Below are 25554 nucleotides of genomic sequence, written 5' to 3' on the forward strand. Positions count from 1 at the left end.
ACAATAGTGGCAATAGATGCATAGATAAATGAAAGCAAAAAAATAGATATACATCAATCAGCTATTTTGTTTAAATAGAAGCAGCTATTGCATATCAAGTCACCTTAAAAATGTATTCTCTCTACACTTCACTAATTAATAATTTCACATGAGGGTGCTGTTGTCATATTTGTGAGCACTAAAATTAAACTGAGACGATTGCAGATTACACATCCTGTTGGAATTGAACATAACATTGGGGAAGCATGTAGCCGAGCAGTTAAGAGCATTGGGCCAGTAACTGAAAGGTCACTGGTTCGAATCCCTGAGCTGGCAAAGTGTAAAAATCTTCATTTTTGCCCTTGAGCAAGGCAGTTAACCCCCAACACTCTGCTCCCTGGGTGCCGATGACATCAATTAAGGCACCTCTCTGATTCAGAGGGGTTGAGTTAAATGAGGAAGACCCATTTCGGTTGAATGAATTCAGTTGTACAACTGACTAGGTTTCCCCTTCCCAGTGAAAACAAAGTACATAGCTTTAAAAATAATATATACACATTTTTATATAACCAAAATAACAGATACAATTTCAACTAAGGAAAACACACAAACTTTTATCATTTAGCAGAACTTTATTGTTGCCTGTGGGGGTTGTTGGTGTCCTCCAGGTGTGAATGGACCCTTTGGCTTCACCATGGATGCCTCATGAGCCCCAACTTCACAAACAAAACCATGGCAAGAATCATGGAGGATAACTGCAAAGAGGAGCGGACAGGAAAACGGACTTGAAGCCAAGCAACATTATCTATTCAGCCACCAATTGCTATAGAATAGATAGCTCTCAAACTAAGAATACTCTTTAGGTCCTAATGGTGAGCTACTGTAGAAAAAGCATTACTATGCTTTAAAAAGTGCAGTTCTTTTCAGCAATAGTCTTTGGGTCTGAGAGAGGTTAAAGATGAACTTGAGGGAGCAGTGTAACTCATAGGGAGATTCTCAATTGGGCAAAAGTCCACTCCTCAACTCCTCCGTGACCCGGAAACCGATAAGTGGTTAAGGACAGTTGAAATTCGTTAGTAAGCGAACAGAGGAGTTTGCTCCCTTCCTCAATTACTGTTCGGCAAAGGATACTGAAGTGCATCCTCTGCAAAGTGTTTTGAAATCTGCCAATCCCCCTTTGAATCAGCTGTTTACTCAGAGGAGAAAAGCATGCACAGATTTTAAAATTCTACGTTCCTAATCTTTTTATCCAAATTTATTTTTACCACTTTACACGTATTTTACGATTCCTTCTCTGTAAACGTCATCTGCCTGATGACGAGCTAGTGGAGAAAGAGTCACTTCATACAAGCACTTTTAAAAAATTTTTTTTACACGTTTCCTCTCCTCGATTACTTTTGAAATGTTTTAAAGAGGTCAAATCAAAATCAAATCAATCTTTATTTGTCACATGCACCGAAAACAAGTGGAGACTTTACCGTGAAATGCTTACTTACAAGCCCTTAACCAACAGTGCAGTTCAAGAAGAGTTAAGAAAATATTTACCAAGTAGACTAAAATAAAAAGTAATAATAAAAATAATAAGAATAACGAGACTATATACAGGGGGCACCGATACCTAGTCAGTGTGCGGGGGTACAGGTTAGTTGAGGTAAATTGTGCATGTAGGTGGGGGTGAAGTGACTATGCATAGATAATAAACAGCGAGTAGCAGCAGTGTACAAAAGGGAGGGGGGGTCAATGTAAATTGTCCGGTGGCTATTTTATTAGCTGTTCAGCAGTCTTATGGCTTGGGGGTAGAAGCTAATGAGGAGCCTTTTGGTCCTAGACCTGGCGCTCCAGTACCGCTCGCCGTGCTGCAGCAGAGTGACTGGAGTCTCTGACAATTTTATGGGCTTTCCTCTGACACCACCTATTATATAGGTCCTGGATGGCAGGAAGCTTGGCCCCAGTGATGTACTGGGCCGTTCGCACTACCCTCTGTAGCGCCTTACGGTCAGATGCCGAGCAGTTGCCATACCAGGCGGTGATGCAATCGGTAAGAATGCTCTCGATGGTGCAGCTGTAGAACCTTTTGAGGATCTGGGGATCTATGCCAAATCTTTTCCGTCTCCTGAGGGGGAAAGGTTTAGCATTAGGGTTAGGGTCATCTGTGGATCTGTTGGGGTGGTATGTGAATTGGAGTGGGTCTAGGGTGTCCAGGAGGATGCTGTGACCAGCCAGCCTTTCAAAGCATTTCATGGCTACCGACGTGAGTGCCACGGGGCCGTAATCATTTAGGCACGTTACCTTTGCTTCCTTGGGCACAGGGACTATGGTGGTCTGCTCAAAACATGTAGGTAATACAGACTCGGTCAGGGAGAGGTTGAAAATGTCAGTAAAGACACTTGACAGTTGGTCCGCGCATGCTTTGAGTACACGTCCTGGTAATCCGTCTGGCCCAGCGGCTTTGTGAATGTTGACCTGTTCAAAGGTTTTGTTCACATCGGCTACCGAGAGCGTTATCACACAGTCATCCAGAACAGCTGGTGCTCTCGTGCATGCTTCAGTGTTGCTTGCCTCGAAGCGAACATAAAAGGCATTTAGCTCGTATGCTAGGCTTGCGTCACAGGGCAACTCACGTCAGGGTTTCCCTTTGTAGGACGTAAAAGTTTTCAAGCCCTGCCACAACCGACGAGCGTCAGAGCCGGTGTAGTAGGATTCAATCTTAATCCTATATTGACGCTTTGCTTGTTTGATGGTTCGTCTGAGGGCATAGCGTGATTTCTTATAAGTGTCCGGATTAGTCTCCTGCTCCTTGAAAGCGGCAGCTCTAGCCTTTAGCTCAATGCAGATGTTGCCTGTAATCCATGGCTTCTGGTTGGGATATGTACGTACAGTCACTGTGGGGACAACGTCGTCGATGCACTTATTAATGAAGCCATTGACTGAGGTGGTGTCATGACTGGCCTCCTCGGGTCAGGTTACCGTGGACCACAATCCTACAGAGAGATCTCTCACACCCACCAGAGGGGAAGAGATCGAGAGGTATGGAGTTGGGGGGGGGGGGTTTATGACACCTCACGCCCATTGTAAATCTTAAGGCAGTAGACAAAATTCCTTTGTCCTGTCACTATGGAGAACCGGCCTCAGAACATGCAATAAATGGACTTTGGGACAATAGGTTTCGTCAGTCACAATGGTGGTAATGATGATAGATGGAATATGAAAATAATGTTGTTTTTGTTATGTTATTAAAAGTTAAGGGACGACGGTATAACAAAAACATTGTAACTTTAAGAGTTTTCCTAATATGTGCCTACTGTTTGCATATTGTACGTTGTGTGGAAAATGTCCAGATCAAAGATAATGTTTTTGTAAAGATGAAATGTGAAGTTAGTTGTCTAAATTGGATCTGAGTAAAATCCAGACTGTGCCTTGTAACTTGGTACGGCAAGAAAATTGCCCTAAAGGCGGAAACGGCCATTTCTGACCCCAGGGTATAAAACATGAGTTAAGAATTAACATATTAGACTAAGAGACCCTGAGCTGCAGCCAAGGTCTGAGTGGTCAGCAAACCCAAAACGCAACACAAGGTTGAAGAAGACAAAGGAACCTTTTAACAACCTATGTTACAGATGAGTAGCTGTATCTAAACAGGGTAAATTCAAGCAGGACCACCTGGTCACCACTCTCCAAGGAATTGTGTGTCTACATTGTTTTCCTTCCCATGCTGGAACCATCCACACGGCTGATTAGCCCTCCTCCGAAAACCACTTTTCAGAGCAAGGGTGAGGAAACAGACCACCAAGAGAAAGGACACTTGACATCGTGAGGAGAAACAGAGAGTTACACCCGGTAACTGAAGATGGACCGTCATCAGAGAAGTCGGAATCCGGTCCACGCAGAGACACCCATCTGAGACCTTCAACACGTAATTACATCATTATATTCTGAACCATAAGAGCGGTAGTTGAGGCAAGGTTAGGGTTAAAATAAGCATAGCTGACAAATGCACCCAAGTGTTTTTTTTCTCTCATGCACTCTCTCTCCCTTTTGAAATCCCCATTCTGTAACACGTGTCATATTGTGTTGGCCCGCTAGGGACCTGTTTTATCGTACTAAGTTCTAATCAATAGCCCAGACTGTGTGTTTGTGTATCTTATATGATAATATTAGCTTGTTGGCAAATAAATAATCAACTCAATTGGTGTGGTACGGACTTATTTGGTGAGACTTGGGTTTGTGCAGATTCCCGGATTATGCGACGTTCAGAATGAGACTGTAGAGGAAATTGATTGATTAGCGACTGTTGTAAAATCGATATTCTGATATTCTTTGAGTTAATTTGTGAAATATAACCAAACTTTAACATGGTGCGCCAGGTTAATGAGTTAATAATTGCCTGATTCATTTAAGCACGTAATTATAAACTTTTAATCATTCGACGAGTAGCAGTCGTCACATTAATTAATACAACGTCACGACAGTGGTGTACTACTCAATGCCATTGGATGAATCCCGGAACATATTCCAGTCTGTGCTAGCAAAACAGTCCTGTAGTGTAGCATCCGTGTCATCTGACCACTTCCGTATTGAGCGAGTCACTGGTACTTCCTGTTTTAGTTTTCGCTTGTAAGCAGGAATCAGGAAGATAGAATTATGGTCAGATATGTCAAATGGAGGGCGAGGGAGAGCTTTGTATGCATCTCTGTGTGTGGAATAAAGGTGGTCTTGGATTTTTTTTCTTTCTGGTTGCACATGTGACATGCTGGTAAAAATTTGGTAAAACTGATTTAAGTTTGCCTGCATTAAAGTCCCCGACCACTAGGAGCGCCGCTTCTGGGTGAGCATTTTCTTCTTTGCTTATGGCCTTATAGAGTTGGTTGAGAGTGGTCTTAGTGGCAGCTTTGTTCTGTGGTGGTAAATAGATGGCTACAAATTATATAGATGAGAACTTTCTTGGTAGATAGTGTGGTCTACAGCTTATCATAAGGTAAGGTGCTCTACCTCAAGCGAGCAATACCTCAAGACTTCTTTAATATTAGACATCACGCACCAGCTGTTATTGACAAAGACACACACTCCCACCCCTTCTCTTACCAGAGGTAGCGTCTCTGTTCTGCCGGTGCATGGAAAATCCCGCTAGCTCTATATTGTCCGTATCGTCATTCAGCCACGTCTTGGTGAAACATAAGATGTTACAGTTTTTAATGTCCCGTTGGTGGGATAATCTTAATCGTAGGTCATCAATTTTATTTTCCAATGATTGCACTACCATCCGCAAGAGGGGCGGCAGCGGGGGCGGCAGCGTAGCATAGTGGTTAGAGCGTTGGACTAGTAACCGGAAGGTTGTGAGTTCAAACCCCCGAGCTGACAAGGTACAAATCTGTCGTTCTGCCCCTGAACAGGCAGTTAATCCACTGTTCCCAGGCCGTCATTGAAAATAAGAATTTGTTCTTAACTGACTTGCCTGGTTAAATAAAGGTTAAAAAATAAAAAAAAAATAAAAATAAAAAAAAAGAACGGATGGTAGTGGGAGTTTACTCGCTCGCCTACGGATTCTCAGAAGGCTGCCCGATCTGCAGCCCCTTTTCCTTCATCTTTTCTTCACGCAAAAGGCGGGGATCTGGGCCTGTTCCAGTGAAAGCAGGATATCCTTCTTGTTGGACTCGTTAAAGGAAAAAGTTTCTTCTAGTCCGTGGTGAGTAATCGCTGTTCTGATGTCCAGAAGTTATTTTCGGTCAGCAGCAACATTATGTACACAATAAGTTAAAAAAATAAGTTACACAAAACAACTAACAAAATAGCACAATTAATTGGGAGAATGTCAGCCATGTTCTTCGGCGCCATCTTTTCATCAGGTGAGGAGAGGGTGGAGGAGACGACGCGAGGAGTCAAGCAAAACCAATTGAAATTCTCCCATACCATACCTCCATCATACATATGCAGCCAGCTGCTGATCCCAGGATGACACTCTGCTCTCTGATCACTGTGATGACCTTACCAAAGCAGCTCTGGGGGAAACACAAAGGGGGCATTTGGCTTAAGGCTTTACAGCCTTAGAGCACAGACTGATACAACAGTGCAGTGACTTACCTGTGGTTGGATCAGACTTGGAGTGATGGTGATACCGTCACAGTCTGCAAGGGTCTTGTTCACGCAGCAAGTCTTAGGGTAGTTCAAACCCGTGGTTGTACTGAACACAGAGCCCTTGAAATCTACAGTCGAGTTCTCAAAACCACAGCATTTGAACTAAGAGATGAAAAACCAATAAAGACATCAAAGACATTAGCTGTAATAACTACTGTCTGGAATGCTCTGGTGATCAAAGGAACCAAATAGTAAAGCCAAGCCTATTTGGACCTATCCCCATTAGAGCTTCTCACCTTGACCATGACTGTGTTCCATGCTGTTGAGATTGGGTCTGTTGCCGCTGGGCCCATATAGACAGTCATCAGGGAATTCTTGCTTGCATCACGTACCACTAAGCTAACCTGTCACATATAGACATCACAGCTTATTGAAAGGCATAGCCTGGCTAGGCTATATCATACAAATAATTCAATAATTTACAGGGCTCTAAATTACGATATAGGTTCGCCTACTTGATGATACAGATTTCAGCATGTTCATTTATTCTTACCAGATTCCGGTACGTCAAGACAAAAATAGTCCCAATGATTTCAGCAACAAATAGCATTGTCACGATGAAGAAAAACTGTTCAGGGTACAAAAAATGCAGAGATAGTGAAAATGTTGCCTCTTATTGAAGCTTGCCGGGTGAAAAGAGTGGGACATTTACAACTCTGCAGTAGTATAACACAGTAAGACAATTATTGTCTGGTGCCTTGAAATTGACTGCACAACTGTTGTCTCTCACCAGCATGATAAAGAAGCGGTTCTCTTTCCAAGCCCCACAGCAGCCGATGAGACCCGTGAAAGACAGCACTGAGCCCATACCAATACAGATGTAGCTGATGTAGATGAGCTGAGACGAGTAGGGGCCCAGGACATCCACAAACGTAGCTGCTCCATATCTAATCCATGCGCCAAGTCCAAGCAGCACAAAGCCACTTATCTGGAGGGGAGAGAAGGATGGTGTTCTTTCATTTTTAAAAAAATAATCTGCTAATAAATTGCATTTGAGTTGTTATGGCCTGTTTTTTTTTCTTCTATGTTTTGCCAGATGGATTTCTCAGGATAGGTAATATTACAATGACAACAACAGCAGTTGCTGTCTTCTTCTGTGTGTTTGACTTTTGCAATGCATTCACAAACCTCGGTTTTATGAGAGGGCGACTATATTTCTATAGCTAGCCAAGAACAGTTTACATTATCAATTATAGAAGAATGTTCATTATTTGCATTTCAAACACAGACAGTTCAACTGGGCTTTGTTTGCCAGCTAGGCAACATTTAGCTACTTACAACAAGTATCACACAAAGCAGCAACATCAAATACCGCATCCATGTGTACAGTTTGTCATGTCTAGCCATTTTGCAAGTTCGACCTTCTATAATGAAAGGAGAAAATGACAAAATTATACAGAACAGGATAGGCTTATAATAATACTAGCTAATGAGACACATTTTTGGTAAACAGCTGAGAGATGGGACTGAAGAAATGTAACCAGTCTCAAATTCAAAGATGGAGCTATGGATGCCAGGGCTGACCATCCAATAGATCCAAATGTTAACCATGTTTTGAAGCTATACAGAGTTTGTTTAAATGTACATTGTTTACAAACAATAGAATATATATGCTTATACAATTTTGGGTTTGAATGTGGTAAAGCAGTTTAACTAATGTTAAGCTCATGATAAATGTATGAGTTATATTCCTCAAGAGTAAATAGTGATCTAATAGTATCACTAATTAAAAATATGGATACAAAAATGGATGTACCAATCCCAGATTCTCCCTTTAATAACTAACATTAACGATCAGTTCGAGCTGGCTAGTGTTTGCTAACTAACGTGGAACGTGGCTAGCTAACTATTAGCCTAGCTAGACTAGCTATTGTAGCTAGCTAACGTTAGTGACCTGACCATGGATCGCTTGTTACTGGTAGTTAGCTAACTTAGCTAGACTACCCTCTATGTTTAGAGGTTATAGTTAAATTAACTATCTAGCTAGCGAGCTAACGTTCCCGTCTGTCCTTACTTTTAATAGGTCCAGACGATTTAGGCCTACTGCTATTAAGGCCTACTTGCTGCCAACTGTCTGTGTCTGCCTGGCCAACAGGTGTCATATTCTCTGTCCAGTCACAACACACTGCGGTCAAAACCAGTACAGTATGAAGAAAGGCTAAAACTGCTTCTCCAATAGAAATCCACGATCACACTTGTAGGCGATGTCATGGCGACGTTGCTAGCTAAACTCATGCTAGAAAACGCCATAGGCTCTAACGGTCGTCTCGCGCCGAAATGCGCATATGCAGGCCGTCAAAATCAAATGCACTCCTTAAAGTTGTTTTTTGACGAAAATGAAAACGTGTCCGTTTGTCACTTTCACGAGGTTGGAGTAATAACATGTTCAACTACTTAAGACATTGCCTCGAATCTACATTGTGCCTTTAGATTTCACTTCTCTCATTGACTATTTAAACCACAAACCCCTGCCTGGTCGATTGTCTGTTTTGCAAGCGTTCTCGGAATTCTCGCGATGTTGCGCCTCTGGGTTTAGCAACTCTGTGCTGCGTTTTAATTTTTTACATTTGAAACCAGACGTCATCGGTCGTTTTATTAGGGGCGTTGCACTATCACACACACACACACACTTACAATAACCACTCATGTTCAGAGTTCTATAAGATATTGTAATAGCCCTGGGGATATTGTACATTCAATACACTTTTTTGTTGCCAAAAATATTAATATAACATTTATGTTAGCTACATTTCAAGGAAGTTGGTATAGAAGGGCATGCCAACAATTCCAGAGTGAGTTTAGTTTAAAGGAAAACTACAGCTATTGCAGTACAGACTCAACAGGAAAACATTATGTACATCTGCAACACAGACTTTTGGCAGACCTCTAGATCTTCTGCGTTTCTCAGAGCACAGCCCTTTCCTTAAGCTCTCCACTGCGGGTCATTTGACCACTTTTCTTTTCTTCGTAGTCTTCTCTACACCTGTAACTACGGCTTCCTCTTCTTCTGTTGCACTCTTCTTCGCCTGGTCTTTTATCATCTCCATAGTGTCCCACACCTCATCCACTTCAGCTTCCTCTTCTTTCACTTCCTCCACATCTCCGGTTACTGCTGATCTGCTCAGCTCTAGATCTTTGCTGGACAGAAGCACACAGTTGAGTAGTGACTTCAGATACACCGTGTGCTGTAGGGAGCAGTCCTCCAGGCTGTGTACTCTCATAAAGTGATCCAAACCACAGGAAGCCACCAGAGGGAGAGGGGTGGCACTGCAGCCCCAGCACTCCTCCTGCCAGCCCCTTCAAACACCCACACACCAGACCTTTCCGCAAAACTAAGATGGCGAGTTCTCCATGTGTGTTGCCCACTACAACACTGTCTTGGTTGGCAGGGAGGGAGAGGGCTGTGAGGGGGTACTCCCCAAAATGAGCCTCCAGAACCGGAAGCCTCTGGGGAGATGTGTAACTCACTCTGGCATTCGCAAGTCATTACGTACATTCTCGGAGGTGAAAATGGGTGTTTCAGGACTCTCCAGATCCCAGACCTTTAGGTCATTCTCCTTCCCTCCTGTGGCCACTTGGTTGCGCTGTGAGGGATTCTGTCACATCCGACAAACATTCGTCCCAGCATTTATCTCAACTATGTCTATGCTGCCCTCCTTCCAGACCCTCAGCAGTTCAGTCTCCACACACGTGATCAGAGCACTGTCTGACGGCAAGTCCTGTGAACCTGCCCTGGGTGCTCTCCACACACTGTCTGGTCTCAGAGAAGATGCCCTTCTCTGTGCTAAATGTCTTCACTGTGCCATTCACAGACCCCACCAGTACCTCAGTCTCATGTTGATCTCCCCAGCCTACGACACACACTTCCTGGTCCAGGCTCGGGCAGCTCATCTCACAGAAGTTGAAAGCCTGTTTTTTGGATAGGCTCACTCCTTTTAATATCCCTGTTTCCGATCCCACCCATACTGAGCACACTTGACTTTTGTCTGCCATGAAAAATAACAAAAATGTTGTCAACAAAACAAAAATTCTAACATGTTATTCCCTGTGCTGTGGTGAATCTCCGTTTTGCATCCTTTCTGAGCAGACAGACACTAAAGAAAGAAATTCAAACAGCGGATGGACACCACACAGATTGAACTATTTTAGAGAGAACTTGGAAAATGAAAGATGTGTGCCTTTGATACCAAAACGTGAGTTAAACAAACTTACTTTAAAAACATTGCCGTTATACAATAGTTAAAATGCAATAAATCAGTTAAACTTATTTTCAGAGCGTTGCAAGTTGCAACCTTTTTATTAATTCTCCAGAGCATGTAGCATCTGTAGAAAATCAATTATTACAATTATAAAAAGTGGCACATATGTCCTAATAGTGAATTGATAATGTTATTATAATATGAATCGTGATGATACTGTGCAGAGTGGAATGGAGTTAGGACGCAATGTATTGCTTCAATCTAAATGTAAGACAGCATCATTTTTAGGTGAAATATTTATACAATACAATAAAAGACTTCAGTACAAATAGACATTTCCCATATCCAATAATCTTGTACAGGATTTTATTTAAACTGGCTCAGTGGTGGGGCGCCTCTCCTTATCACAAAGCTTCCTTAGATTTCTCTTCAGCCTTGGTGGTTTCAGAGATTGTTATGCATCCACCCTGGTAGTTGTCCTAAGGAGTGTCCAGAGATGCCATCCAGGCAGATTACTCTACGGCCCTCCCTCCTCCACTGGTTTTCAGTCACTCTTTGAGCCTATTATGCAGTACAATGTCATGGAGACAACCATCGCCAATATCTAGGGAAACAGGAACAGTAAATAAATGCTTTGGTTATGCTAAACTTTTAAACAAAGCCCGCTGTACGAAACTGAACACATCACATTACTTTTGTTGAATTTGCATCTACATTTGTGGCATTTCAAAACAATGAGATTGTGACCTTGAAATAGACACAGGGGAGGAGTCAACAGTACCTCAAGGGCAGCGATTCCCAATGCCACTGCCACAATGCCAATAGTGTTTTCATCAATCAGTTGCTTAAACTTTGGGAAGCAGCCAGTGATCGTCTGTGGGGACACACAAATGTAATAGTGATTTAGACAGGCGAGGCCACTGGGTGTTCAACTGTAAAGTGTGTTACATTCTCAAATGGGCCTTCCATTGATGAGTTTGAGTATGGATGTAGTGTGATTAACTTGAGGTGATGAGTTCACATCTCGTACCAAGTTTGGACCCGCACTGACTACAGTGTTAACTCAAAATGACAACGACTAGGTTCCAGTTTAACAACGTTTACTTCACCGTACACCGTCACCCTTATACTCAGGCCAGTTCCATCAACAGTGAGACTACTGCGCAGGTGTACTAATAACAGTGTGACATCATAGTAATAACAGAAATATAGGGATACTTAAAACATGAACTTAACATACAGCACTTGTATCATTACAGGAGCTGAAAACAGCACCGTGGCAGCACTGTTGAGGATAGAGATGGGTGCGTATTTCAAATGGAGAGCCAGTGAAGTCTGTATAGTTGTAGAATCCACAGCACTTTAGCTAGAGTGGACACGGAGACAGTTCATATTAGAACAATTCTGTTGACAAAACTGAATAAGCTTTCTAATACACAAGCATATAAAAATGACAATGTAATTTGAGACATTATTTGTAGGCCTAATATGTTATTTCCAAGGTATTAAAACAGGCCAGCAGGATATTGTAAAGTACCGTATCCATAGTAGCATTCCAGAGAGCAGTGACGTCTACATTTTCTCCATAGTCCTTCTTAATGTTCTGAACCACTTTGGTGCCCAGTTTCTCAATCAACTCACCTGCCTGAAATACATAACACAAATCACACACACTTTGAAAAAAGGGTTCCAAAAGGTTCCAGGTAGCATTCCAGGTAGAACCGTCTGTGGTTCTATAGAACCCTCTGTGGAAAGGGTTCTTATGGAACCCAAAAGAGTTCTACCTGGAACCAAAAGGGTTCTACCTCGAACCAAAAGGGGTTCTTCAAAGGGTTTGCCTATGAGGACAGCCGAAGAACCCTTTTTAGAGAGCACCTTTTTTTCTAAGAGTGTAGTCTTTTTTTCAAATTCTCCACAGACAGTCTTTAACCCCCTTTAGCAATATGAGGAGAGTGAATGGGCTCCATGTACGCTTACCAAGGGTTTAAACACCAGGATAACCACTGCTCCAGCCACCTCTGCAATGAACACCACCAACACAATCACAAAGAACTAGAAAAATAGGAAAAGGAGACCATAAGAGAGATTGAGTGGTTGGACTGAGAAAACTGTTTACAGTGCATTTGCACACATTTCATATATACTGAACAAAAATATAAACACAACATGCAAAGTGTTGGTCCTATGTTTCATGAGCTGAAATAAAAAGATCTCAGAAATGTTCCATATGCACAAAAAGCTTATTGTTCTCACTTTTTTTAATTTACTTCCCTGTTAGTAAGCATTTCTCCTTTGCCAAGATAATCCTTCCACCTGACAGATGTGTCATATCTAGAAGCTGATTAAACAGCATCATTACACAGGTGCACCTTGTGCTGTGGACAATAAAAAGCCACTCTAAAATGTGCAGCTGTCACACAACAATGCCACAGATGTCTCAAGTTGAGGGAACGTGCAATTGGCATGCTGACTGCAGGAATGTCCATCAGAGCTGTTGCCAGAGAATGTAATGTTAATTTCTCTACCATAAGCCGCCTCCCAACATTGTTTTAGAAGATTTGGCAGTATGTCCAAACGGCCTCACAACCGCAGACCACATGTAACCACGCCAGCCCAGGACCACATCTGGCTTCTTCACCTGCGGGATTGTCTAAGAACAGCCACTGGGACAGCTGATGAAACTGTGGGTTTGCACAACCAAATCATTTCAGCACAAACTGTCTCAGGGAATCACATCTGCATGCTCGTTGTCCTCACCAGGGTCTTGACCTGACTGCAGTTTGGTGTTCATAACCAACTTCAGTGGGCAAATGCTCCTCTTTAATGGCCACTGGCATGCTGAAGAAGTGTGCTCTTCACAGATGAATCCCAGTTTCAACCGGGCAGATGGCGACATGTTTGTTTATGTCAACGTTGTGAACAGTGCCCCATGGTGGCGGTGGGGTTATGATATGAGTGGGCATAAGCTACAGACAACAAACAATTGCATTTTATTGCTGGAAATTTGCATGCATAGAGATAGAATCTCATTGTGAGGCCCACTGTTGTGCCATTCATCTGCCGCCATCACCTAATGTTTTAGAGTGATAATGCACGCCCCATGTCGCAAGGATCCGTACAAAATTCCTGGAAGCTGAAAATGTCCCAGTTCTTCCACGGCCTGCATACTCACCAGACATGTCACCCATTAAGCATGTTTGGGATGCTCTGGATTGACGTGTATGACAGCTTTTTCCAGTTCCCGCCAATATTCAGCAACTTTGCACAGACATTTAAGAGGAGTGGGACATCATTCCACAGGCCACATTCAACAGCCTGATCAACTCTATGTGAAGGAAGGGCCTCTCAAGTGGCGCAGCAGTCTAAGGCACTGCATCGCAGTGCTAGAGGCGTCACTACAGATCCAGGTTTGATCCCTGGCTGTGTTGCACCCGGCCACGACTGGGAGGCCCATGAATTGGTGCACAATTGGCCCAGTGTCATCCGGATTAGGGGAGGGTTTGGCCGGCTAGGATGTCCTTGTCCCATCTCGCAACTCCTTGTGGCGCCCGGGTGCATGCTCGCTGACTTCAGTCGCCAGTTGTACAGTGTTTCCTCTGACACATTGGTTCGGCTGGCCTCCGAGTTAAGCGAGCAGTGTGTCGAGATGGGTCGTGTTTCGGAGAACTCATGACTCTCAACCTTTGCCTCTCCTGAGTCCGTACTGGAGTTGCAGCGATGGGACAAGACTAAGTACAAATTGGGGAGAAAAAAGGTTTAAAAAAAGCATAATAATATGCAAAGTAGTTGTCGCCCTGCATGAGCAAATGGTGGTCACACCAGATACTAACTGTTTTTTTGAAATACGCCTTTTTCTTAAGGTATCTGTGACCAACAGATGCACATCTGTATTCCCAGTCATGTGAAATCCATAGATTAGGGCCTAATGAATTTATTTCAATTGACTGGTTTCCTTATATGAACTGTAAGTCAGTAAAATCTTTGAAATGTTTCATTTATCCGTGTAGCTACCTACTCTACTGTAGAAAATTCTGAAAGGAGAGATGAGGAGCTTGACAATCAAGCTTGTTCACTGAGTCAGTGTCAATCACATTGGTGACAACATAGCACATATACTGAAGAGCTCATGTTTGAGGTGACCTACCAGGAGCAGCATACACCTGCTCTCCTTCATGGCGCCACAGCAACCCAGGAAACCTATGATCAGCAGCACTGCCCCCACAGCAATCAACAGGTAACCCACGTTTAGGATCTGGTTCATCTCCGCTGGAGCATCTTTTATCCCCTTGAGGAGCCCCAGGATCGAGCCGCTGTCCACCTTCACCCAGATCCCTACGCCCAGGATGGCAGCGCCCGCCAACTGGGGGAAGAGAGCATAGCATTGTTGGGTGATTTCTATTAATTCAATGAAGACCACATCAACTGCTGCCCTTCGTCTTACCTAACATGCCCATCCAGTGCTTTCTGAAAGTATTCCTCCCCCTTGACTTATTCCGCATTTGGTTTTGTTACAGTCTCGATTCAAAATTGATTAAGGGGCGGCAGGCAGCCTAGTGGTTAGCGCGTTCGACTAGTAACCGAAAGGTTGCAAGATCGAATCCCAGAGCTGACAAGGTACAAATCTGTCGTTCTGCCCCTGAACAAGGCAGTTAGCGCACTGTTCCTAGGCAGTCATTGAAACTAAGAATTTGTTTAACTGACTTGCCTAGTTAAATAAAGACAAAGTTTTAAAAAATCCCCTCATCTACATACAGAAATCCCATTTACTTTATATAAGTATTCACACCCTTAAGTCAACACTTTGGCTGGGCCACCCAAGGACTTTCATATTCTTGTTCAGAAGCATTCCAGCGTTGCTTTGGGTGTATGATTGGGGTCATGGTCCTGTTGGAATGTAAATCACACCCCAGTCTAAGGTCATTTGCACTCTGAAGCAGGTTCTCATTAAGGATTTGCCTGTATTAAGCTCCATTCCTTGTTCACTCTATCCTTACCAGTCTCCCAGTCCCTGCTGCTGAAAAGCATCCCCATAGCATAATGCTGCCACCACCATGCTTCATGGTAGGGATGAAGTTAGATGGCCTGGCTTTCTGTGCCTGGCTTTCTCCAGACATAGCACTTTGCATTCAGGCCAAATAATTACATTTTTGTCTCATCAAACCACAGAATATTTTGCCTTATGATCTCAGAGTCTTTCATTCCAGGCATGCTGTCATGTGTCTTTTTCTCAGAAGCGCCTTCTGTTTTGCAAATCTCCCACAAAGCCCAGATTGGTGAAGTGCTGTGGAGACTTGTCTTTCTGGCAGGTTATCAGCCAAGGAACACTGTAGTTCTGTCAGAGTGGTCATTGTGTTCATGGTCACCTCCCTGACCAAGGTCCTTTCCCGGTTGTTAATTTTGGTCGGACGGCCAGCTCTAGGCAGAGTCTGAGTAGTTCCATATTTATGGAGACCACTGTGCTCTTGAAAAATGTCAACACTCTTGAAATTGTTTTATACCCTTCCCCAAATATATGCCTCATCACAAGTCGATCTCGGAGAGTAACTTGGACTTCATGGTAAGGTTTCTGCTTTGACATACGCTGTTAACTGTGGGACTTATATAGACAGGTGTGTTTCTTCCTACATCGTGTCCAAGCAAAGGGGTGTGAATACTTACACTATCGTTCAAAAGACATTGTACAGTGTAGTAATTGTTAATGTTGTAAATGACTATTGTAGCTGGAAACGGCTGACTTTATATGGCATATCTACATAGGCATACAGAGGTCCATTATCAGCAACCATCACTCCTGTGTTCCAATGGCACGTTGTGTTAACAAAGTCAAGTTTATCATTTTAAAAGGCTAACACGGAACCCAAACCGGCTGCGTGCGTGCACACATTTATTTTGTCCGCCAACACCAAATGCAGGTTAAAATATCAAACTCTGAAACAATTACATTAATTTGGGGACAGGTCGAAAAGCATTAAACATGTATGGCAATTTAGCTAGCTTGCTGTTGCTAGCCAATTTGTCCTGGGATATAAACATTGTTGTTATTTTACCTGAAATGCACAAGGTCCTCTGACAATTAATCCACACATAAAAATGGTTAACCGAATCGTTTCTAGTCATCTCTCCTCCTTCTAGGCCTTTTCTTCTCTTGACTTTATATTGTGATTGGAAACTTTCATAAATTAGGTGCATTGCCGCCACTGACCTCGTTTGTCTTTCAGTCACCCACGTGGGTATAACCAATGAGGATTTGGCACGTGGGTACCTGCTTCTATAAACCAATGAGGAGATGGCACGTGGGTACCTGCTCCTATAAACCAATGAGGAGATGGCACGTGGGTACCTGCTCCTATAAACCAATGAGGAGATGGGAGAGGCAGGACTTGCAGCGCGATCTGCGTCCCAAATAGAACTGACTTCGATTTTAGCGCTTGCCAATGCAGATGCTCGTTGGCGTGCGCGAGAGCGGTGTAGTCAGCCTGTAATTGATCATTAGAAAACCCTTTTGCAATTTTTAGCACAGCTGAAAACTGTTGTTCTGATTAAAGAAGCAATACAACTGGCCTTCTTTAGACTAGTTGAAGGCCAGCATCCCGGAGTCGCCTCTTCACTGTTGACGTCGAGACTGGTGTTTTGCGGGTACTATTTAATGAAGCTGCCAGTTGAGGACTTGTGAGACGTTTGTTTCTCAAACTAGACACTGATGTACTTGTCCTCTTGCTCAGTTGTGCACCGGGGCCTCCCACTCTTTCTATTCTGGTTAGAGCCAGTTTGAGCTGTTCTGTGAAGGGAGTAATATACAGTGTTGTACGAGATCTTAAGTTTCTTGGCAATTTCTCATATGGAATAGCCTTAATTTCTCAGAACAAGAATAAACTGATAAGCTTCAGAAAGTGCTTTGTTTCTGGCCATTTTGAGCCTGTAATCGGACCCACAAATGCTGATGCTCCAGATACTCAACTAGTCTAAAGGCCAGTTGTATTGCTTCTTTAAATAGAACAACAGTTTTCAGCTGTGCTAACAATTGAAAAAGGGTTTTTTAATTATCAATTACAGGCTGACTACACCGTTCACGGCGCGTGAGCGAGCGTGGCAAAATACATATTATTCAATTATTGCACCCACTGCTCGCGAGCGTCTGCGTTGCCAAGCGCTAAAATAGAAGTCAGTTCTATTTGTGATGCAGATCACGCTGCAAGTCCTGCCTCTCCCCATCTCCTCATTGGTTTATAGGAGCAGGTACCCACGTGCAATCTCCTCATTGGTTATACCCACGTGGGTGACTGAAAGATGAACGAGGTCAGTGGCGGTAATGCACCTAATTTATGAAAGTTGCCAATCGCAATATAAAGTCAAGAGAAGAAAAAGCCTAGAAGGAGGAGAGATGATTAGAAACGATTCGGTTGACCGTTTTATGTGTGGATTAATTGTTGGAGTAGAAGACCTTGTGCATTTCAGGTAAAATAACAACAATGTTTATATCCCAGGACAAATTAGCTAGCAAATGCAAGCTAGCTAAATTGCCATAAATGTTTAATGCTTTTTGACCTGTCCCCAAATTAATGTAATTGTTTCAGAGTTTGTTTTGATATTGTAACCTGCATTTGGTGTGGGGGGACAAAATAAATGTATGCACGATGGTGCACGCGTGCAGTCGGTTTGGGTTCCGTGTTAGCCTTTCAAAATTATAAACTTGACTTAGCTAACACAACGTGTCATTGGAACACAGGAGTGATGGTTGCTGATAATGGACCTCTGTACGCCTATGTAGATATGCCATATAATGCCGTGGAGGAGATCTTTGTGGGCTATACTCGGCCTTGTCTCAGGATGGTAAGTTTGTGGTTGAAGATATCCCTCTAGTGGTGTGGGGGCTGTGCTTTGGCAAAGTGGGTGGGGTTATAGCCTGCCTGTTTGGCCCTGTCCGGGGGTATCATTGGATGGGGCCACAGTGTCTCCTGACCCCTCCCGTCTCAGCCTCCAGTATTTATGCTGCAGTAGTTTGTGTCGGGAGGCTAGGGTCAGTCTGTTATATCTGGAGTACTTCTCTTGTCTTATCCGGTGTCCTGTGTGAATTTAAGTATGCTCTCTCTAATTCTCTCTCGGAGGACCTGAGCCCTAGGACCATGCCTCAGGACTACCTGGCATGATGACTGCTTGCTGTCCCCATTCCGCCTGGCCGTGCTGCTGCTCCAGTTTCAACTGTTCTGCCTGCGGCTATGGAACCCTGACCTGTTCACCGGACGTGCTACCTGTCCCAGACCTGCTGTTTCAACTCTCTAGAGACAGCAGGAGCGGTAGAGATAACCCTTTTTCCTAGCCGGTCTGAACGGTAGTGTATGTAAATGAGATATTTCTGTATTTATTTTTCAATAAATTGGCAAAAATTCTAAAAACATGTTTTCAGTTTGTTATTATGGGTTATTGTATGTAGATGGTTGAGATTTTTTATTGATTTAATCCATGTTGAATTCGGGCTGTAACAACAAAATGTGGAAAAGGTCAAGAGGAATGAATACATTCTACATTTCTCTTTTCATCTTTATTTTGTTATGCCTACATAGGTATTTTCCAGTAAAATTCAATATTTTTTATTTATTTCATAGCTCCTTCGCATTCTCTGACATTCATGCTGCATTTGGCTTGCAGCACATCACACTATTCTACTCTGTGCCTAATCTTATCTGGTCCAAAATGACATGTCGGTCTCATAAAAAGTAGTAAAACCATAGCAAATGTCTGTCCTTTTGTTTCATGTTCTCATAGCTTTCTCACGTTGCAATTTAGATAGTGTTTTTCTGGGGGACAGAATAAGGATAAGAAGTGGTAAGTGATAAGGAGTGTTCTGATTGCCTGCAGATTCATTATAGTGAAGCATAACTGAACTCTGCTATTATCTGCAATAATTTACTCAAAAAGATGAAAACATCTCCAACTTACAAAGATGATGCCATTAAAAGCAAACATCATGACTTTGAGAAATCCGAAGCAACCCATTCTTGATGAATTATTCTGCCTGGAAGAAAAGAAGAGGAAAAGGGTGAGAAAGGGAACATTGTTATGAATAATCACCTATGGTAATGATGAGAATGTTTCGAAATTCTATGAGACTTCTGAATCATTAAGATGGGATCAGAGGTCAAAAGTCTGAACTAAATCTACTGCCTATGTCTGTAGGCCTGTTTAGAGGAGGAAGCATAATAACCAAAGGTTCTCTTTAATTCAATGGGGAAGTACCATCTTAACAAAACAGCTAAATTATGTACTTCTTATGATGTTCTATATCAATGACATTTTGGAAATTGTATGTTGAGGGTTTTGGTCACAATCTTATCTTGCAAACTTACACCACTAACCCTTCTACACCTGAATAAACATTTGACTCATATTGAATGATATTGGAAGGTGACAGTTATGGTTTTGTGGACACAATCAGTCACTAAGGAAGCAAATATATATTCTTTCAAACAGAGACAAAGCGTTTCTCTACTACTCTAGCAGAGTTGTTCCGAGTCATTTGCAATGAGTTGTTATGTCTGGCTAATTAGGTGACGGATTAACAGTTCTACACAATCCAGTTCTACACAATGCTGTTTGCTGTCTTTGACTTGTTACCAGGAAACCAGCCCTTTGTCATCTACAGTAAGACGTGGGAAGGAAGGAGTGGGGAAAAACACCCTCCCTATCACCGTATCGTCCTTGAACAGTCAAGAGCACCCTTGCTTTTTTTTGTACTAATGTAATTTACTGTACAGTACACTTTCCCAACACCAATGAGAGTTAAGTGAGCTTTTGCTTTAGAATTAAGGAAAGTACAAAGGCAATGACAAGGCAGCATGTCCCACTGCATTGTCATTTAAAATGGGCCCCTAAACAGATTAAAATTATACAAGAGGCAGACCAGTCCCATAGCCTAATTGTCAGAAAGAGTATTCACAGTAATGCACTCGATGTCTGAAAAACCCTTCCACCTGGGGCCACAAAATGTTCAATGTAAAAAAGTTATCTAATTACAAGAAAGCTATCAAAATGTTCAACGTGGTCTGCTATTCAGATGAGAACAGTGTCCATCACCTGTCCAGGCTGTACAAGGAAATTGTAAGGAACTTTATCTTCCTCACCCTCAGTGTCAATCAGAGGCCTATTAAAACACAGGAGCCCATTACACACACACACTGCAGGTTTATGTCCTGTCCCGTTTTGCAAGTTTAACCATCTATGGATCATCTCATCCTGCTCTGATCTATGTGGTGGTGCCCTTTACCACTATGTGTGTTTAGGACTGTCTGTCTGCATATGACCCTATAGGGTGGGAACAGTGATTGAGTGACTAAATGACAGCTGGTTTGTACTGTACTCTTAATAACAGCAATAACAAACCAATAGCACTCTGTGGCAGTAGCACCAGTAGTGTGACAGTGAACTCTGTCAAGGAGTTTCTGATTGACATGTGTCATTTTCTTTCTGTTGTTATGACTAAAGTATCCATAAGTGTGTTTATCTTATACGGTCCCAGATAGAGTACTTAGAGTTCATCAACCTGGCCAAGGCTTTCGACTCTGTCAATCACCACATTCTTATTGGCAGACTCAACAGCCTTGGTTTCTCAAATGATTGCCTCGCCTGGTTCACCAACTACTTCTTTGATAGAGCTCAGTGTGTCAAATCGGAGAGCCTGTTGTCCGGACCTCTGGCAGTCTCTATGGGGGTGCCACAGGGTTCAATTCTCGGGCCGACTCCCTTCTCTGTATACAGCAATGATGTCGCTCTTGCTGCTGGTGATTCTCTGATCGACCTCTAAGCAGACGACACCATTCTATATACTTCTGGCCCTTCTTTGGACACTGTGTTAACTAACCTCCAGACGAGCTTCAATGACATACAACTCTCCTTCCATGGCCTCCAACTGCTCTTAAATGCAAATAAAACTAAATGCATGCTATTCAACCGATCATTGTCCGCACCTGCCCGTCCATCCAGCATCACTACTCTGGACGGCTCTGACTTAGAATACGTGGATAACTACAAATACCTAAGTGTCTGGCTAGACTGTAAACTCTGCTTCCAGACTCACATGAAGCATTTCCAATCAAAAATGAAATCTAGAATCGGCTTCCTATTTCGCAACAAAGCTTCCTTCACTCATGCTGCCAAACATACCCTCGTAAAACTGACCATCCTACCGATCCTTGTCTTCGGCGATGTCATCTATAAAATAGCCTCCAACACTTTACTCAGCAAACTGGATGTAGTCTATCACAGTGCCATCCATTTTGTCACCAAAGCCCCATATACTACCCACCACTGCGACCTGTACGCTACCGTTGGCTGGCCCTCGCTTCATACTCGTCGCCAAACCCACTGACTACAGGTTATCTACAAGTCTCTGCTAGGTAAAGCCCCGCCCTATCTCAGCTCACTGGTCACCATAGCAGCACCCACTCGTAGCACACGCTCCAGCAGGTATATCTCACTGGTCACTCCCAAAGCCAATTCCTCCTTTGGTCGCCTTTCCTTCCAGTTCTCTGCTGCCACTGACTGGAATGAACTGCAAAAAAAAAAAAAAATGAAGCTGGAGATTCCCCATCTCCCTCACTTGCTTTAAGAACCAGCTGTCAGAGCAGCTCACAGATCACTGCACCTGTTCATAGCCCATCTGTATACAACCCATCTATCTACCTCATTCTCATACTGTATTTATTTTGCTCCTTTTGCACCACAGTATCTCTACTTGCACATATACCATTCCAGTGTTTAATTGCCATATTGTAATTACTTCGCCACCTTGGCCTATTTATTGCCTTAATTCCCTTATTTGCACTCACTGTATATATACTTTGTTTTCTTTTTTTCTACTGTATTATTGACTATGTTTTGTTCATTCCATATGTAACTCTGTTGTTGTATGTGTCAAACTGCTATGCTTTATCTTGTTCTCAACTAGCCTACCTGGTTAAATAAAGGTGAAATAAAAAATAAATAAAAAGAGAGTGAAATGGCATCGGCATACAGTACAAGTACTGAGAGACGGATGCTAAACGTTTATCACGGTGTCAATGTTTAGCCATGCGCATCAGGTTAATCATATGAATGGGCCAGAGGGCGCATAGCAACATATCCTGAATTGGTTTTCCCCCTTTCATTCCCAGAGGGTTTCCTGCAAGTGGTCACTCATCTTCTGCCTTCACAAAGCCATGGGCAACAGCGGTGGCCATAGTTAGCCTGGTGATGTATTAACAAACACAGTCACATGCAAATGACTAAGAAAACATCCCAGCCAGGAGCCATCAGCACACGGTACAAAGACAAAGGTGAGTATAATATACAGTAGCTATGGCCCTTAGGACTTTACATGCTTTGAAAATTAAAATGCAATAAACACAAAGCAGCTAAATGAGAATATAATTTAGACAAGAGTAACGTAAAAAAATAAATCAATGATCAGGTGAATTTCAGGCAAGTATTCTTTAAGCTGCTGAATAATATGACACAGTGAGTGGCATAGCTTTGTTGATATCATGTTAGGAGTAATGTGGTATTCAGTCATGAAGACTAGGATAATGAATTCATCCACAAGGAAGCCAGTGGGGACACACCTGGTGACAAACATTTCCAGGAATGATGATCAAGATAACAAATGTCTGTTGACGAACATGCCAATTAACGACTAGAGGAAAGAAAGTATAGACATCATATTTATCAAAGCTTTATCTCAGTCAGCTGTCATCCCGTGTAACAGTTTACCTAATATGGTTCAATGACAATTCCTAACATGTAGTCTACACCAAAATGGGAATGTTTTAAATGTATGAAGGATTACATTTTTGAAAGTGGGTTTCCTCATGAGCCCTAGGGTAGTGCTTTGAGTTATGGGGTTTTGGCTTACTGGTAATACATAAAAATATTCCATCATGACAAATCTAAATAATTGTCAGGAAGAGTATATACACTCACAGAGACAACCCAGTCAGACTCTCTGTCTGAGCTGAGCATGCTAAAACTCTAAACACTGGACAAATCTAAAAGGATGTCATGAGCTATGTTCCGTCCAATTGGTGACAGATTTTCATTCGAATATTCTAAAATGTGCATGCATATAAACTATGCGCATTTTCCCTGCAGAGATAAGTTTCCATCAAATTGGCTTGCTGCAAATAAAAGGCTATGCGTGCAACGTAGTACACATCAAGATATATTTTGCAGTTAAACAAGTTTCCATTCCATTTTCAACTCTACTGATGGTTTTCTCACAAAAAAAAGTGCCTTAGGCTACATAAAGTACCACAGCATGAAACACGTGTTTCTAAAAATCCCCTATGGAAAAAAATGAATGGTGGAAAAACAATTGGAACCATTTTCCTGTTTGACCGCTAGCTTTTATAGGCATTATGACGCCTCCATTGTGGGGCTCTATAGTAAGTGTCCACTTGTATTGGCACGTGCTAAAGCGTACGTATGAGATTATCATGGACAAAATAGTGAGATTTATTTTTAAAATGGCAGCAAAACATCGATTATCATGTCACCATAATAAGACCCTCGATATTTATTGGGAAGGCGCATCAAGCTCAGCACCTTTCACTATCACCACCGTGTTAAATTCATCCTGATTTATTTTATCTGTAACCTAATACAGTTCATGCTTTCCGACAAATCGTAGTGGGGGACTACAAATCATCGCGTGACTCCCAAATTTACTTCGACATGATGGTTATTATATCAATATTTGCGCATAAAAGCGTTTCCACCTACATTTCTCACATTATTAATTTTACCGACACAAAAAGGTCTCATCTTGTCTAGCGTATTTTGTTTTGTCCACATTTTGAAAGTTTACCGAAAAATGTTCTGTTGCCATTAGGTCGGTGACATTCTTTTTTAATCCGACATCTACTTTACTCGCCTAAAACGTTTGGATGGAAACCTGGTTGTAGAGAGGAATAATTACAGGCTTGAGTCAAGGTCTCAGGAGAGGAACAAATAATGAATTGTTGGAATCCATGTTGTCACTGCACCCGACTACAGGAGAATATAAAACACATCAAATTACTACTCTATGGGGCATTTTCAACAACCAGATGAGTCAACCCTCGTTATTCTCACTTACAATTGTTTACCCTACAGTGGAGTGGTACAACAGGTTTCGTTGAGACTCAGAGAAAGAAAGGGAGTCTGGGCCTTACCTTCACTGGGGTGATGGAGGCTGTTGCTGGGAGAGCGAATGTGGGCGTCAGTAAACAGGCTGATTTACCTGTGTTCTCGGAGAGTGACCTGTACTGCGTTTTTCTCTTCCTGTGCTTCTCGGTGGCTGCAGGTTGGTTATAAACAGTGAGGGAGGGGGCGTGCTGAGGCAAACAGGTGGGAGTGATTCAGGTTTCAGAGGCAAGGAGCTCACTTCCCTGTGGAGTGGAAGTACGACCTGAGGGAGTGTCACAGCAATGTTACAGCTACATACACACAGGCATAAGCACATTCTATCACCATTTTTACCTGTGGCATCACTGTATATCAAAGTGGGCTTTTGGAGACGTGAATGGTATGGAAGCAGAGAAAGAATATATCAATGGATTTTTAAGAAAATGTTATTTAATTAACATACTATAAGACCTTACTATGTGAGTTCCATTGAAAGCATTGTTTTGTAGACATAGGATAATTCATCAGTCGGAATGTCTCTCTTGCTTAGAAATTTTCTCAGACTTTGACCTAAATCTTCCCATGACAGCCTCTAATGAAAAGTAGACTTTCACAATCATGCAGGAATCTGAGTTGAGCTTTAAAAATACCCAGAGTGACAGTGATGGAGGAATTTGGAGGAGGTAAATTGTAATAAATGTATAATAACAAGATTAACTTTTATTTTTCAATTCACCACCTTCGATGATAAGCAATCAAACAGTATCCTACCAGTTGAAACAGTGCCTGTTGAAACAGAACCTTATGGAGTCGCAAGCTTCTGTGAATTGACCATTTCACTGCCTATCTATTTTTCAACATTAACCTTAAAGTAACAGTCCATTGAAAATCTAACTTGTAAAAGTTAATATTCTGTTAACTCATACCCAAATTACATTGTTGACTCATCCTATACTCTTGTGGCCAAAGCATTAATTGGAGGGGGAAAAAACACTTGAATAAAACCCACCTCAAACCTGTATCTCAAACAGACCGTTTCAAAAATGCTTGTAGTTCCTCAGAGGATGATGTCATTCCAACACAGAAAAGCTGCTTTTTAACATACTTAAAA

General features: G+C 42.4%; 2 protein-coding genes and 1 pseudogene across 2 annotated transcripts; all 3 read right to left on the minus strand.

The window, feature by feature from the left end:
- Positions 1 to 608: 608 nt before the first annotated feature.
- LOC139422252 (tetraspanin-16-like) lies at positions 609 to 8542 on the minus strand. Its single transcript, XM_071173430.1, has 8 exons — positions 8126 to 8542; positions 7390 to 7475; positions 6842 to 7039; positions 6605 to 6679; positions 6348 to 6455; positions 6058 to 6213; positions 5892 to 5975; positions 609 to 734 (listed from the first exon to the last, which is right to left on the minus strand). Exons 1-8 carry the CDS (start codon positions 8211 to 8213, stop codon positions 669 to 671), a joined length of 861 nt encoding a protein of 286 aa, XP_071029531.1. The 5' UTR covers positions 8214 to 8542; the 3' UTR covers positions 609 to 668.
- A 511-nt stretch (positions 8543 to 9053) lies between these two features.
- On the minus strand, positions 9054 to 10104 carry LOC139422253 (WD repeat-containing protein 74 pseudogene; annotated as a pseudogene).
- A 297-nt stretch (positions 10105 to 10401) lies between these two features.
- Positions 10402 to 24594, minus strand: LOC139422254 (tetraspanin-1-like). The gene is made up of 8 exons (XM_071173432.1): positions 24491 to 24594; positions 19248 to 19323; positions 14455 to 14670; positions 12288 to 12362; positions 11848 to 11955; positions 11551 to 11676; positions 11092 to 11184; positions 10402 to 10914 (listed from the first exon to the last, which is right to left on the minus strand). The coding sequence occupies exons 2-8, from the start codon at positions 19302 to 19304 to the stop codon at positions 10855 to 10857; spliced, it is 735 nt and encodes a 244-aa protein (XP_071029533.1). The 5' UTR covers positions 19305 to 19323; positions 24491 to 24594; the 3' UTR covers positions 10402 to 10854.
- Positions 24595 to 25554: the final 960 nt, after the last annotated feature.

This window comes from Oncorhynchus clarkii, chromosome 12, assembly GCF_045791955.1.
Source record: "Oncorhynchus clarkii lewisi isolate Uvic-CL-2024 chromosome 12, UVic_Ocla_1.0, whole genome shotgun sequence".
NCBI lineage: Eukaryota > Metazoa > Chordata > Actinopteri > Salmoniformes > Salmonidae > Oncorhynchus > Oncorhynchus clarkii.